General features: G+C 44.3%; 1 protein-coding gene across 1 annotated transcript in view; it reads right to left on the minus strand.

The window, feature by feature from the left end:
* LONRF3 (LON peptidase N-terminal domain and ring finger 3) overlaps positions 1-14,558 on the minus strand; it is a 67,913-nt gene extending 53,355 nt beyond the window's left edge. Inside the window, exon 1 of the mRNA XM_056537839.1 lies at positions 13,851-14,558. Coding sequence (XP_056393814.1) covers positions 13,851-14,475 — 625 coding nt within the window. The 5' untranslated portion in view covers positions 14,476-14,558. The remainder of the gene's footprint in view (positions 1-13,850) is intronic.
* Positions 14,559-15,031: the final 473 nt, after the last annotated feature.

Consider the following 15,031-nt stretch of genomic DNA (forward strand, 5'->3'; position numbering starts at 1 on the left):
CGAACGCCCCTCCCGTAGGAGCAGGGGCGTTATATACCCCCGCCCCTACCTATCTCTCTCTACTAGACGCCCCGCCTGGACGTGTGGGGGGGCGGAGATACTCACGCCCCTCACACAAATTCAGCCAATAGGCTTCCCACTTATCTCGCAGTGCCAATAGCACAGTGCAGAACTACTGGTAGCAGAATTGTCTTCATTCCCACCCCTACCCCGCTGTCAGCTCTACTAGACCCATTCCCACCCCTCCACCACTGGCAGCAGTACCACTACTATTCCTACTAACACCCCTTCCCATTGGCAGTAATGTCCTCTTGTCATCCCTTACACATCAATATTAGCAATGGCTTCCTAACCCCTTCTCACCTGTGCACTGTCTTAATGGCAGCAGCATTTAACTCATTCATTATTTTTCATTGTCCCCCAAGGCACCCTCTCCAAAATGTGAGCACAGGGAATACTGGAGGTGTGAGGGGGAGGGTCAGAAGTGCTCTGCCGCTTTCCTGTGGTCTGCAGACTACTATACTGTGCTCTGTGTGTAGGACCTGTATTATATGACCATGTTGCCACATGTCCTTTCTGGTCCCACGAACTGCACTGATAATGAAGGAACGACATTATCAGCGAAGTTTCTGCTTTGGAGTCCCTGCTTTGTGCCATTATGCTATTCTTTGGGTTCAATAACATTTAAAAATTGAGCTCCTCCAAGGATACAGTTTATAAGGGCAAAAGTCTGTCCTGGTTCACCGGGGGCCCCACTTAGGGATGGGGGTTCTGAGCAATTGCAGGTCTTGAGGCAGTCCGCTGCTACTGGTAGTTACCGTATATACTCGAGTATAAGCCGATTTTTTCAGCATGATTTTTCGTGCTGAAAATGCCCCCCTCGGCTTATACTCGGGTGAACTCTCCGCCTGTCAATCCCTTCTCAGTGGTCTTCAACCTGCGGACCTCCAGATGTTGCAAAACTAAAACTCCCAGCATGCCCAGACAGCCATCGGCCTGGCCAGGAGCGGAGAAGAGGGCCTCCCAGTGAAAATGGACAGCCCGGAACGACGAACCCTCCCAACCAGACGGTCCCTGCAGCATAGATGGCCCGGACCAGCTAACCCTTCCCACCGAGGGGAGGTAAGTAGAGAACTAAAGGGGGGTCTGGATGATGACTAAGGCCCGGCAGTGGTCTTCAACCTGCGGACCTCCAGATGTTTCATAACTACAACTCCCAGCATGCCTGGACAGCCGATGGCTGTCCGGGCATGCTGGGAGTTGTAGTTTTGCAACATCTGGAGGTCCGCAGGTTGAAGACCACTGATGAAGGGATTGACAGGCGGTGATGATGAAGGAGGGGATGATGACAGGGAGTGACGATGACGGGGGTGTAAATGACGAGGGTCTGGATGATGACGGGGGGGGGGGGATGATGACGGGGGTGATAATGACGGGGGTCAGGATGATTACATGGGGGAGGGGGATGATATATTTCCCACCCTAGGCTTATAGTCGAGTCAATAACTTTTCCTGGGTTTTTGGGGTGAAATTAGGGGCCTCGGGTTATATTCGGGTCGGCTTATACGGTAATGGCTGAGCGGGCATTTCCTATGTGGCAAGAGGACAGGAGTAAGCAGCAGGGAAAAGCATCAGGGGAGGTTCAGCAGCAGCAGGGAAATCCATGTTTTTTCCTGTTTCATTCCAACCTGAGCTTTGATTACAAAATAATTACAACATGTATTTTCTTATTACAAGACGGTCTGGGTTACCACCTTACCATCTACTGGTCTGCAGAAGAAGATGAAATGCACATTATTGTAATATTGACCTATATTCTTAATAGACATGGGAGCAGCTCACATAGCTGTCTTATATAAGTTAGGAGAGGCTAGGCTATTTATACTCACTATATCATTCTCTTACTGTAGCCAAATGTCTTATTAATTGTGCTACATTGTAGCTTTCTGTGTCAAAATGTGACACTTCGATCTAAAATTAACTAAGGCTCTAAAATAGCTGTTTGTGAAGTGCCATTTTACACTACCTAATGTCAACAAAGCGTGTTGCTATGGCATCCGGATCTTAATGGATGGAACACGATAGTGAAGGATTCATCCAGCTGTTCCTCACGTCGTGCTGCCACTATTTTCATTCATAGCCAAGGAAGCAGATACAAACCATGATGCCAAATGATAAAAGTGGACGCCCGCCTTTGTTAAATCTAGGAGATAACACGTTTAATAAATCCCTGGTTACTATTACTTAAATCACTCCATTTATGAACTGAAGCGATTCAGGTAATAAGAAGCTGTGAGGAGATCAAAGCCTCAGGGGTTGCTGGGAATACAGGTTTTTGCAATGTGCTGCAAATTATGGTAACTCTTACCTCCCTACTTTAGATCATAATATAGATAAATGTTAGGATCTACATGATACCCGCACCTATCAACTCACTCACCCCAACTCAATTCCCCTGACTGGAAAGTAACTTACTTCTGTATTTTGCTGGGTTTGTGGCTGTTTTCCCCAGAAAAATAGTCAATAGGGACTATTTTTTTACTGTTCTTGGGGTTTTGTGCTCAGTGGCCGTGGAGTAAAATCACAGATTGCAAAGACTATGGTGTTTTTATTAATAAATATTTTTGTTTTTCTCCCTTGTAAGTCTATGAAAGGAAAAAAAATAATAATAAAAACACACCTGGGTTAAGCATTAGTGTTTTTCCTGGCGCCCCTCCATATTTTTCAGTAGAAATCCTTAAAGGGGTACTCCGCTGCTCAGCGTTTGGAACAAACTCTTCTGAACGCTGGAGCCGGGAGCTCGTGACGTCATAGCCCCGCTCCCTCATGACGTCACGCCCCGCCCCCTCAATGCAAGTCTATGGGAGGGGGCGTGACAGCTGTCACGCCCCCTCCCATAGACTTGCATTGAGGGGGCAGGGTGTGATGTCATGAGGGGGCAAGGCTATGACGTCACAAGCTCCCGGCGCCGGCTTCAGCTTTAAGAACAGTTTGTTCCAAACGCTGAGCAGCGGAGTACTCCATTAAGTCCAATGATGATCCCAAGAATCACATGATTTGTCTTAACCTCTTAAGGACGCAGGGCGTATGGATACGCCCTGCATCCCGAGTCCTTAAGGACGCAGGGCGTATCCATACGCCCGTGGGAATTCCGGCCCCCACCGCTAGCCGGTTGGGGACTGGAGCCAGATGCCTGCTGAAATCGTTCAGCAGGCATCCCGGCATATCGCCCAGGGGGGTCATTATGTCCCCCCATGTCGGCGATCGCCGCAGATCGCTGGACAATTCAGTCCAGCGATCTGCGGCGATTCCGGGTCAATCGGGTCACCAGTGACCCGATGACCCGGAATTACTGGCTGTTCGGGGCCGTCTCTGATGGCCCCGAACAGCCAGAGCCTGCAGGGGTGAGGTGGCACTGATGCCACCTCACGATCGCCCTGATTCGTCGGCCGGATTACCAATCAGGGCGCCTGCTGCGGGCGTCACTCCCGCACCCGCTCCGCCCCTCTTCCGGAGGGCGTGAGCAGGTCCGGGAAGACGACCCCCGGTGCTGGGGACCCCGATCCCCGGCGTCCATGTTGGGATCGGGGCCCCAGGAGTGACGGCGGCGGCGAGGGACAGTCCTGCGATGGAGCAGCAGCAGGAGGCGAGTTACAGCCTCCTGCTGTTGCTTAGCAACAGCTCCCAGCATGCAAAAAGGGCATGCTGGGAGCTGTAGTTATGCAACAGCAGGAGGCAGACCACCACAACTCCCAGCATTCCCTTATGGGCATGCTGGGACTTATGGTTTTGCAACAGCTGGAGGCACATTCTTTCTATGGAAAAGTGTACCTTCAGCTGTTGTATAACTACAACTCCCAGCTTGCACAAACAGCTAAAGTGCAAGCTGGGAGTTGTAGTGGTGCATCTGCTGGTTGCATAACTACAACTCCCAGCATGCCCGTTGGCTGTCGGTGACTGCTGAGAGTTGTAGTTTTGCAACAGCTGAAGGCACACTGGTTGTGAAACTTAGAGTTTTTTTTTTTTACCTAACTCAGTGTTTCACGACCAGTGTGCCTCCAGCTGTTGCAAACTACAACTCCCAGCAGTCACCTTACACCATGCACCGTACATGCTGGGAGTTGTAGTTTTGCAACAGCTGGAGGCACACTGGTTTTGAAACACTGAGTAAGGTCACAAACTCCGTGATACATAACCAGTGTGCCTACAGCTGTTGCAAAACTAAAACTCTCAGCATGTACAGTCTGTCAGCGCATGCTGGGAGTTGTAGTTTTGCAACAGCTGGATGTCCCCCCCAATGTGAACGTACAGGGTACACTCACATGGGCGGAGGATTACAGTAAGTATCGGGCTGCAAGTTTGAGCTGCAGCAAATTTTCTGCAACAGCTCAAACTGCCAGCGAGAAACTACTGTGAACCCCCGCCCGTGCGACTGTACCCTAAAAACACTACACTACACTACCACAAAAAATAAAATAAAAAAGTAAAAAACACTACATATACACATACCCCTACACAGCCCCCCTCCCCTCCCCAATAAAAATGAAAAACATCTGGTATGCCATGGTTTCCAAAACGGAGCCTCCAGCTGTTGCAAAACAACAACTCCCAGTATTGTCGGACAGCCGTTAACTGTCCAGGCATGCTGGGAGTTTTGCAACAGCTGGAGGCACCCTGTTTGGGAATCACTGGCGTAGAATACCCCTATGTCCACCCCTATGCAATCCCTAATTTAGGCCTCAAATGCGCATGGCGCTCTCACTTTGGAGCCCTGTCGTATTTCAAGGCAACAGTTAAGGGTCACATATGGGGTATCGCCGTACTCGGGAGAAATTGGGCTTCAAATTTTGGGGGGTATTTTCTGCTTTTACCCTTTTTAAAAATGTAAAGTTTTTGGGAAAAGAAGCATTTTAGGTAAATTTTTTTTTATTTTTTTTACATATGCAATAGTCGTGAAACGCCTGTGGGGTATTAAGGTTCACTTAACACCTTGTTACGTTCCCCGAGGGGTCTAGTTTCCAAAATGGTATGCCATGTGGGTATTTTTTGCGGTCCTGGCACCATAGGGGCTTCCTAAATGCGGCATGCCCCCAGAGCAAAATTTGCTTTCAAAAAGCCAAATGAGACTCCTTCTCTTCTGAGACCTGTAGTGCGCCAACAGAGCACTTTTCACCCCCATATGGGGTGTTTTCTGAATCGGGAGAAATTGGGCTTCAAATTTTGGGGGGTATTTTCTGCTTTAACCCTTTGTATAAATGTAAATTTTTTGGGAAACCAAGCATTTTAGGTAAATTTTTTTATTTTTTTTTACATATGCAAAAGTCGTGAAACACCTGTAGGGTATTAAGGTTCACTTTACCCCTTGTTACGTTCCCCGAGGGGTCTAGTTTCCAAAATGGTATGCCATGTGTTTTTTTTTTGCTGTCCTGGCACCATAGGGGCTTCCTAAATGCGGCATGCCCCCAGAGCAAAATTTCCTTCAAAAAAGCCAAATGTGACTCCTTCTCTTCTGAGACCTGTAGTGCGCCAGCAGAGCACTTTTCACCCCCATATGGGGTGTTTTCTGAATCGGGAGAAATTGGGCTTCAAATTTTGGGGTGTATTTTCTGCTATTACCCTTTTTAAAAATGTAAAACTTTAGGGAAACCAAGCATTTTAAGTAAAAAAATTTTTTTTTTTTTTACATATGCAAAAGTCATGAATCACCTGTAGGGTATTAAGGTTCACATTACCCCTTGTTACGTTCCCCGAGGGGTCTAGTTTCCAAAATGGTATGCCATGTGGGGTTTTTTGCTGTTCTGGCACCATAGGGGCTTCCTAAAGGTGACATGCCCCCCCAAAACCATTTGACGCTCCTTCCCTTCTGAGCCCTCTACTGCGCCCGCCGAACAATTAACATAGACATATGAGGTATGTGCTTACTCGAGAGAAATTGGGTTTCAAATACAAGTAAAAATTTTCTCCTTTTTACCCCTTGCAAAAATTCAAAAATTGGGTCTACAAGAACAAGCGAGTGTAAAAAATGAAGATTGTGTATTTTCTCCTTCACTTTGCTGCTATTCCTGTGAAACCCGTAAAGGGTTAAAACGCTTACTGAATGTCATTTTGAATACTTTCGGGGGTGCAGTTTTTATAATGGGGTCATTTATGGGGTATTTCTAATATGAAGACCCTTCAAATCCACTTCAAACCTGAACTGGTCCCTGAAAAAAAGCGAGTTTCAAAATTTTGCGAAAAATTGGAAAATTGCTGCGGAACTTTGAAGCCCTCTGGTGTCTTCCAAAAGTAAAAACTCATCAATTTTATGATGCAAATATAAAGTAGACATATTGTATATGTGAATAAAAAAAAAATTATTTGGAATATCCATTTTCCTTACAAGCAGAGAGCTTCAAAGTTAGAAAAATGCAAAATTTTCAAATTTTTCATCAAATTTTGGGATTTTTCACCAAGAAAGGATGCAAGTTACCAAAAAATTTTACCACTACGTTAAAATAGAATATGTCACGAAAAAACAATCTCGGAATCGGAATGATAACTAAAAGCATTCCAGAGTTATTAATGTTTAAAGTGACAGTGGTCAGATTTGCAAAAAATGGCCGAGTCCTTAAGGTGAAAAAGGGCTCAGTCCTTAAGGGGTTAAGAACAGCACAGGGGGGAAAAAACAGCAAAGAAAAAAAAAACTATATTTTTTAGATAAACGCATCTTGAGAGGGCAATGGGGCAGTCAAAAACTACTGGAAACCTATCCTTAGATTTACCTTCAGAGGACCCCATTCTTTGGGCCTATCTTTATAAATATAAAAAGTACAGTGTGGGACAGTATGAGCGCATGTAGACAATGAAGGGGCTACAGTGATCACTGGAGTACTGTGGACTCTCCTGATAGGTGAGTGTGCTGAAAGTCAGTCTTCTACCTGATCCCTTCCTGAGGATAGGCCAACTTTTAAAGGCCAGATAACTACTTTAATATTTTTTTTAACCTTTACTGGAATTAAGCCTCAGGAGCCTGTAGCTACATGTCGTCTGGCGCCTTAAATTAAACCCATCAAGTAGACCACACAGATCTATCTTGCCTATAACTAATTCCGACCCTGTCCTTTACCGACTGTACCCAACATGGTCCCTAGTCAAGTAGTTACTGCTTGAATTGCTGTGGAGACTTCCTCAATGTAATACAGGAGGCCCTGCAGTTTATACATACACATTCATTTCTACTTATTTATTTGAAATGTCTATTATATCCACAATGTAATATTAAGATGAAGACCCAACATGCCATTGCCTGTCCATACTGTTGTATAAAATAAAACATCCTAGCCCTACAGATCTCTAGAGACAAAAGTTGCATTGTGGTCCATAGAAAGTGTACAGCATGTCCATTACTAACCCCCATCTCTTTTGAGATCAGAAGAAAGGGTACAATACTTAGCCAAGCACTCCAGCCTCTTCCTTCTAGCAATGTGTTCGTTTCAGCATGTGGGCTCCCATCGATTGCTATGCAGGGAAACATTAAGAAGGGGGCACGGTCTTAAATGAGCACTGCAGCTTCTTTACTCTCCGGATCAGTGGGGGCTCGACTGCAGGGACCCCACTTATCCTAGAGATAGAACACCACTTTGTATGATATCAATATTAATTTACCAGAAACACTGCAGTGACACAGATTGTAGAATGAATACACTTGCCCAGAAGATGAAAGCAATGATCTCATTGTATTATATAAAGATGATTAGCTCTTCATTGCTGTGTATGTACTAATCCTTTTATGAAGAGATCATTTTCAAGTGCATTGTTCAGTCGTTCGCATATTTCTCTTTATGTGGTTGTCTACTGTCTGCTCTAGCCCCAGATAAGCTCAATAATGATGCGTGCCGTTTTACTTCATCTAAGCACATTGTAATAAATCCACTGTACAAAATCGACACAATAATTCAATGATCTAGTTAAATTACAGTTATTGTTGGAAAAGGTTGCAAATGTTTGACCCAGTTCTTTGTTACCTCACTGGTTATGCAAGCACGGGAGAGGGAGGAGGAGAACTGGCAGACAGTATATTCTTCATGGTTATGCAACTCTGCTCTCCTGACCCACTTTCTCAACATAGCTACACTTCCAAGGAACATACTGGTCAGCCGGCTCAAGAACATAAAACTCCGCTACTAACAGGTGAAATCCTTACAAGATGATATTTACACTTGTAATATACTTTGAGATAGATTATATTTCCTAGAACATTTAGTTTGTATACTACATGTAAGAGGTTCTGTGAGTGAGTTAATATTAGGCAGTCCACTGATCCAGGCTTCTTTTCCGTATCGGTAATTGTTCACTGAAAACAATGGGCTCATTGGAACACATGATATCCCAGAAGATCCCAGCAACCAGATTCCTACAATCACATTATTTATTAGCCTGCAGACTGAGCCTGGGTGGTCCAGATCACACCATCACTTATAAGAATGTAGACTGTACAATGCCAACATTGCATAATGTTATCTAACACTATCTTGTCTCATCAAATACTTAGGCATACAGGAAACATTAACTTTTGTTTCACATGTTAGTGTAGTATATATTGATTTAGCATATTTGGAAATATAAACAACATTATAACAGGAATCCCCAACCAATGTCATCTACAACCCACAGCCCACTTTGGAAGTCTCACGTCATGACCATATGCACCATTTCCTGCAATCTGGATGGTATTATGCTAGTGGCAGATCTGATAATAGAATATGCATCAATATTTGCATATATATATATACATACATACACACACACACACACACAGCCTCACTCTCTCCCCCTCTCTCCATATATCTCCTTATGCATTTAAATTTTTTAAATAAGATTTTGTTGTTTTTTTTGTTTGTTTGTTTCCTGTTTGTTTTTTGAAGACCACGTTAAAAATAAACAAAACAATCTGACCGACTACTGTTTGGCCAAGGTACTGTACATTAGAAAGAAGTATAACTTTTCATTGTATACTGATCAAGCTATATTCACCTACAACTTGGAAATCCACCTAAACAGCTATCTATCTATCTATCTGTAAAGTAAATAAACATTCACAACATGTTCAATAATACTCATTGTGTTTTTTTTATTTCTTTTTATGCATTGGGGATATTTAACCAAATTTCCTTGTAGCAATCCCCATTGACTTCTTCCTGCCCCACCAGCCATGATTGATAGATCTGTCCCCATTTGGGTACACAGTATGGAAAGAACTCTATGGTAAGGCAAGCAGAAGTCACCAGGGACCGCCCCACTGACTTGTGGTTCAGGCAGCATGAAAGTGATGACTTTGTGATGATGGGGTAGTCTAGCAAACTGAGCTTTTTAGAAAATTAACCCATACCCACAGGATAGGGGATAAGTGTCTGATTGCAGGGGATCCAACCAATGGGACTCCCACGATATCCCGTACAGGGGCCCCAGCTACTTACACGTCCTCAGATGAGTCCCACCTGCCTGGACGAACGGCCCCGTAATGGCCTACTCAGCCAATCACCAGCCGAATCGATGTCCCACCTCAGCAGGTGATTGGCTGAGTGGGTGGTCACTTGTGTTCGTCCAGGAAGATGGGGGTCGGAGTGCATCAAGAATGTATAAGTAGCTGGGAGCCCATACAGGAGACCGCAGGGGCTCCAAGTGGCTGGACCCCCCCACACCCAGACACGTATCACATAGCCTGTGGTTCATAGTAGTTAGGGTCAATTACTTTTACACTAGTAGGTAATCTGATTCCTTAAATGTGTACTCTGAGTCTACTTTGAGCCAGCAGATTGTACTAATGTATGTGTTACTATAAACTCAGGGGCATACATATCGCCTGTGCAGACGGTTCAGCTGCATAGGGGCCCAACGTCTGAGGGGGGCCTGCTGCCCTTCGCTGCACAGTCGCTGCTCCCTGCTGTAAAGCGGCCGCGGCACATAATAGCGCAGCAGGCACTTTAGACAATGATTCTGCAGTCGGCCGACCCAGGTCTGACAAGGTCCGTCGCACAAGTGACGTCCCTCCGCAGACCCGCGCAGGAGGACATCAGTGACGTCACTCATCAGGCCGCCGCCAGAGAGGAGACATGCTGCGCAGGCCAAGTAAGTGTGTCTATGTCTCTGTGTCTGTGTGTTGGGGGTGGGGGTGCTATGCTACCTAATGTAGGCAAACTGCTACCTATTGTGAGGAAACTATGCTACCTAATGTGGGGAAACTATGCTACCTAATGTGGGAAAACTATGCTACCTAATGTGGGAAAACTATGCTACCTAATGCTGCAGATTAATGTTAGTTGCAGTGCAATTTTATGGCATAGTACTTTTATTTTGGGGGGGTGGGAAGGCACATTCTTTGCACAGGGCCCCTCTGCTGTCTGTGTCCACCCCTGTATCAACTTATATCTTAAGTGTCCATTTAGCTACTTAACCCCTTAAGGACTCAGCCCATTTTGGCCTTAAGGACAATTTAATTTTTACGTTTTCATTTTTTCCTCCTCGCCTTCTAAAAATCATAACTCTTTTATATTTTCATCCACAGACTAGTATGAGGGCTTGTTTTTTGCGCGACCAGTTGTCCTTTGTAATGACATCACTCATTATACCATAAAATGTATGGCGCAACCAAAAAACACTATTTTTGTGGAGAAATTAAAACGAAAAACGCAATTTTGCTAATTTTGGAAGGTTTTGTTTTCACGCCGTACAATTTCTGGTAAAAATTACATGTGTTCTTTATTCTTAGGGTCAATACGATTAAAATGATACCCATTATTATATACTTTTATATTATTGTTGTGCTTAAAAAAAATCACAAACTTTTTAACCAAATTAGTACGTTTATAATCCCTTTATTTTGATGACCTCTAACTTTTTTATTTTTCCGTATAAGCGGCGGTATGGGGGCTCATTTTTTGCGCCATGATCTGTACTTTTTTTTGATACCACATTTGCATATAAAAAACTTTTAATACACTTTTTATAATTTTTTTTAAATAAAATGTATTAAAAAAGTAGGAATTTGGGACTTTTTTTATTTTTTTTCGTTCACGCCGTTCACCGTACGGGATCATTAACATTTTATTTTAATAGTTCGGACATTTACGCACGCGGCGATACCAAATATGTCTATAAAAAATGTTTTTTACGCTTTTTGGGGGTAAAATAGGAAAAAACGGATGTTTTACTTTTTTATTGGGGGAGGGGATTTTTCACTTTTTTTTACTTTTACTTTTAAATTTTTTTACATTTTTTTTTACACTTGAATAGTCCCCATAGGGGACTATTCATAGCAATACCATGATTGCTAATACTGATCTGTTCTATGTATAGGACATAGAACAGATCAGTATTATCGGTCATCTCCTGCTCTGGTCTGCTCGATCACAGACCAGAGCAGGAGACGCCGGGAGCCGCACGGAGGAAGGTGAGGGGACCTCCGTGCGGCGTTATGAATGATCGGATCCCCGCAGCAGCGCTGCGGGGAGATCCGATCGTTCATTTAAATTGCGAACTCCCGCAGATGCCGGGATCTGTATTGATCCCGGCACCTGAGGGGTTAATGGCGGACGCCCGCGAGATCGCGGGCGTCGGCCATTGCCGGCGGGTCCCTGGCTGCGATCAGCAGCCGGGATCAGCCGCGCATGACACGGGCATCGCTCCGATGCCCGCGGTTATGCTTAGGACGTAAATGTACGTCCTGGTGCGTTAAGTACCACCTCACCAGGACGTACATTTACGTCCTGCGTCCTTAAGGGGTTAAAGGGATACTCCGGTGAAAAGCTTTTTTTCTTTTAAATCAACTGGTGGCAGAAAGTTAAACATATTTGTAAATTACTTCTATTAAAAAATCTTAATCCTTCCTGTACTTATTAGCTGCTGAATACTACAGAGGAAATTCTTTTCTTTTTGGAATGCTCTCTGATGACATCTCGAGCACAGTTCTCTCTGCTGAGGTTATCATAATAATAATAATAATAATAATTATGCTTTATTTATTGTTGTCCTTAGTGGGATTTGAACCCAAGTCCCCAGCACTGCAAGGCAGCAGTGCTAACCACTGAGCCACCATGCTGCCCTTAGCATACATCTGCTATGCATGGTTACTAAAATGGACAGAGATGTCAGCAGAGAGCACGGTGCTCGTGATGTCATCAGTGTTCCAAAAAGAAAGGAATTTCCTCTGTAGCATTCAGCAGCTAATAAGTACTGGAAGGATTAAGATTTTTTTAATAGAAGGAATTTACAAATATGTTTAACTTTCTGCCACCAGTTGATTTAAAAGAAAAAAAGGCTTTCACCGTAGTACCCCTGAATCATGTCCACACACTGCGGATTGTTGCGCAAAATTTCTGCCTGCAAATGTTATGTTATTAGGCATGTGGATTTACATTCAGATTTACACCTGCATATAAGAAATGGATGAACGGACACAAGCCTTTATCCGCTACCTGGTTGTATAAGGCACCTTTGCACCACTAAATACAGAATAGTAGAAAGCAGGTAAGTGCTGCTTCCTCTCTCATCAGTCCCATCGCTAACATAGGGTTTTCCGCAACCTATCAGAAAGCTGCAGGTGTAAGGTTACAGAGGATCATTGCACTTTAGTTAAATTATATAACCACCCTCCAGGTTGTTTACCTCTATATATTTTATCCAGGTGAGAGGTTGCTCACCTACTTTTTCGCATACTATTTATATAACACAGATACATTTGGCTATAGGTAACACAACCAGACACATCAATTTACTAAACTTTATACAATGGCGCTTGTATACCTGCCATACTGGCACCAGTACAATGGGTATTGGCACCAGTATGAATGAGTTCTAGTATTTTAGGAACACCAACTTTAATCTATTTAGTCATTTGAAAGAAATGATAGTCATCGCTGTGCAATGTCGGGTGCGTTCACACGTAGTAAATCAAGAGTAATTCACAGCGAAAAATTTACGGGAGGAAAAAGGAATTTTATTTTCGCACGCAATTCGTGTGGAATTGCGTGCGGAAATGGGGGAGAAAGTGGTGAAGGGTTTTTCAGCCATTTCTGCATGAATTCCACGCAAATTGAGCGCAAATTGCGCGCAAAAACGATGTCGGGCGGAATTTTATTTTTTTTACCACTGACTTCTATTGATTTCTGCTAGCGGATTCCGCTTGAAGAATGAACCTGCTCATTCTTCAAGCGGAACGGAATTCAGCGTCGGAATTCCGCCAGCAGAATTTCCGCAGTGTGAACAGGACAGAGGAAAAAACATTAAAGTCAATGGGCAGAGGGGGATGTGCATTAATTTGGAGCGGAGAACTCAAGAGGAATTACTCGAGTAAATTCCTCTTGAATTACTGCGTGTGAACGCACGTCAGTGTTTCCCAACCAGGGTGCCTCCAGCTGTTGCAAAACTACAACTCCTAGCACGCCCGGACAGCCTTCGGCTGTCCGGGCATGCTAGGAGTTGTAGTTTTGCAACAGCTGGAGGCACCCTGGTTGGGAAACACTGATTAAAGTGATATATATGGCAGTTTTACACCAAACTGGGGACAGGTCAGACTAGTTTCTATAGCTATCACTGTATTCAGCAATCGTACAGTAATATTTTGGAATATGGAGGTGATTTGGTAGTTACAGTCAGTATGACTTTAAAGGTTAAGTGTCACATGACAAACATATACAAGACATAAACATACAGAATGACTGCTGGGAACCCTCCACAGGCTCATCAGGAGGGCATCGCTTATCTGGGCTCATGCCAGGCTCTAACTGTGAACAAAAATGCCATCACTCTCACAGTGCCTGATCTCTTGCAGTACAGGAATACCCCACACATCCAAGACAATCTACTGCTCTTACCTAAGGAGATTGCTTCATTGTATTTCTCCAGTGCATCTTGGAACTTGCTGGCACCGAGCAGGGCATTGCCCTCATGCCTGAGCTTGGCAGCCTGGACCTCACAGGAAAACCACTTTGCTATGATGTTACTGAGGAGCACATTGACTCTATGGGGATGCTCTGTGCCCTCCTGGGCCACCCTGCTGCACATTTTACACTGGCTCCTACTTCTCTGGTTCTCCAGGCACTTCTTACAGTAGGTGTGCCCACATGGCAGAGTCACAGGCTCGTAGAGAAAGCCCTGGCACTCCTTACAGGTCAGGATCCCCCACTGTGGGCACAGGGGCAGCGATTCTCTTTCCCTCAGCTGATCTGCCAGGCAGGATACCAGTGTCTCCAGCTGTTCCACACGCAGCTTCTTCTGGGCAGCAGCTTCCTGGTACAAGTGAAAGGCATCCTGCAGTTTACCAGTGTATGCCAGGCAGTCTGCCCTCCTGAGCAGCAGCCCCCAGTCCACCACCCCGGACTGCTGCTCCTGCAGCTGCCTCTCATAGATCTCACATGCCAGCTGGAAGTTCTTCGCTTGGAAGGCTTGGGCGGCAAACTCCAGCATCAGGCTGGCACTGTCTCCCTGCTGGGTGCCCATGTTGCCCCCTGCTGCGACTCTCACTTCACCCCCGGGCTCTTGAGTTGCTTCATTCCTGCAATACGGCTAATAAGAATTCTTCCAGCCAAGTGTTATATAAAAAAGCCCGTCACGTGACACCCAGCAGCGCCTCCCATTGGTCGTTGGGCTTCAAATGGTTACAAAACCCTCACTGGGTTTTGTAACAAGGTTTCAGTTGTCATTGTCTGTGATAGAATGTCGAAGTAAACTAATGGTAATACCCTCCTAGGCTGGGCATTGATACAAAAGGCTTCATACACACAGCAACACACTGTATCATAATGGGAATATGTATTATATATATATATATATATATATATATAGCTAGTATACAATGTATATAATACAAAAGGCTTCATACACACAGCAACACACTGTATCATAATGGGAATATGTATTATATATATATATATATAGCTAGTATACAATGTATATAATACAAAAGGCTTCATACACATAGCAACATACTGTATAATAATGGAATATATATATATATATATATATATATATATATATATATATATAGCTAGTGTAC

The sequence above is a fragment of the Hyla sarda genome, chromosome 9, assembly GCF_029499605.1.
Source record: "Hyla sarda isolate aHylSar1 chromosome 9, aHylSar1.hap1, whole genome shotgun sequence".
In the NCBI taxonomy this organism is placed as follows: domain Eukaryota; kingdom Metazoa; phylum Chordata; class Amphibia; order Anura; family Hylidae; genus Hyla; species Hyla sarda.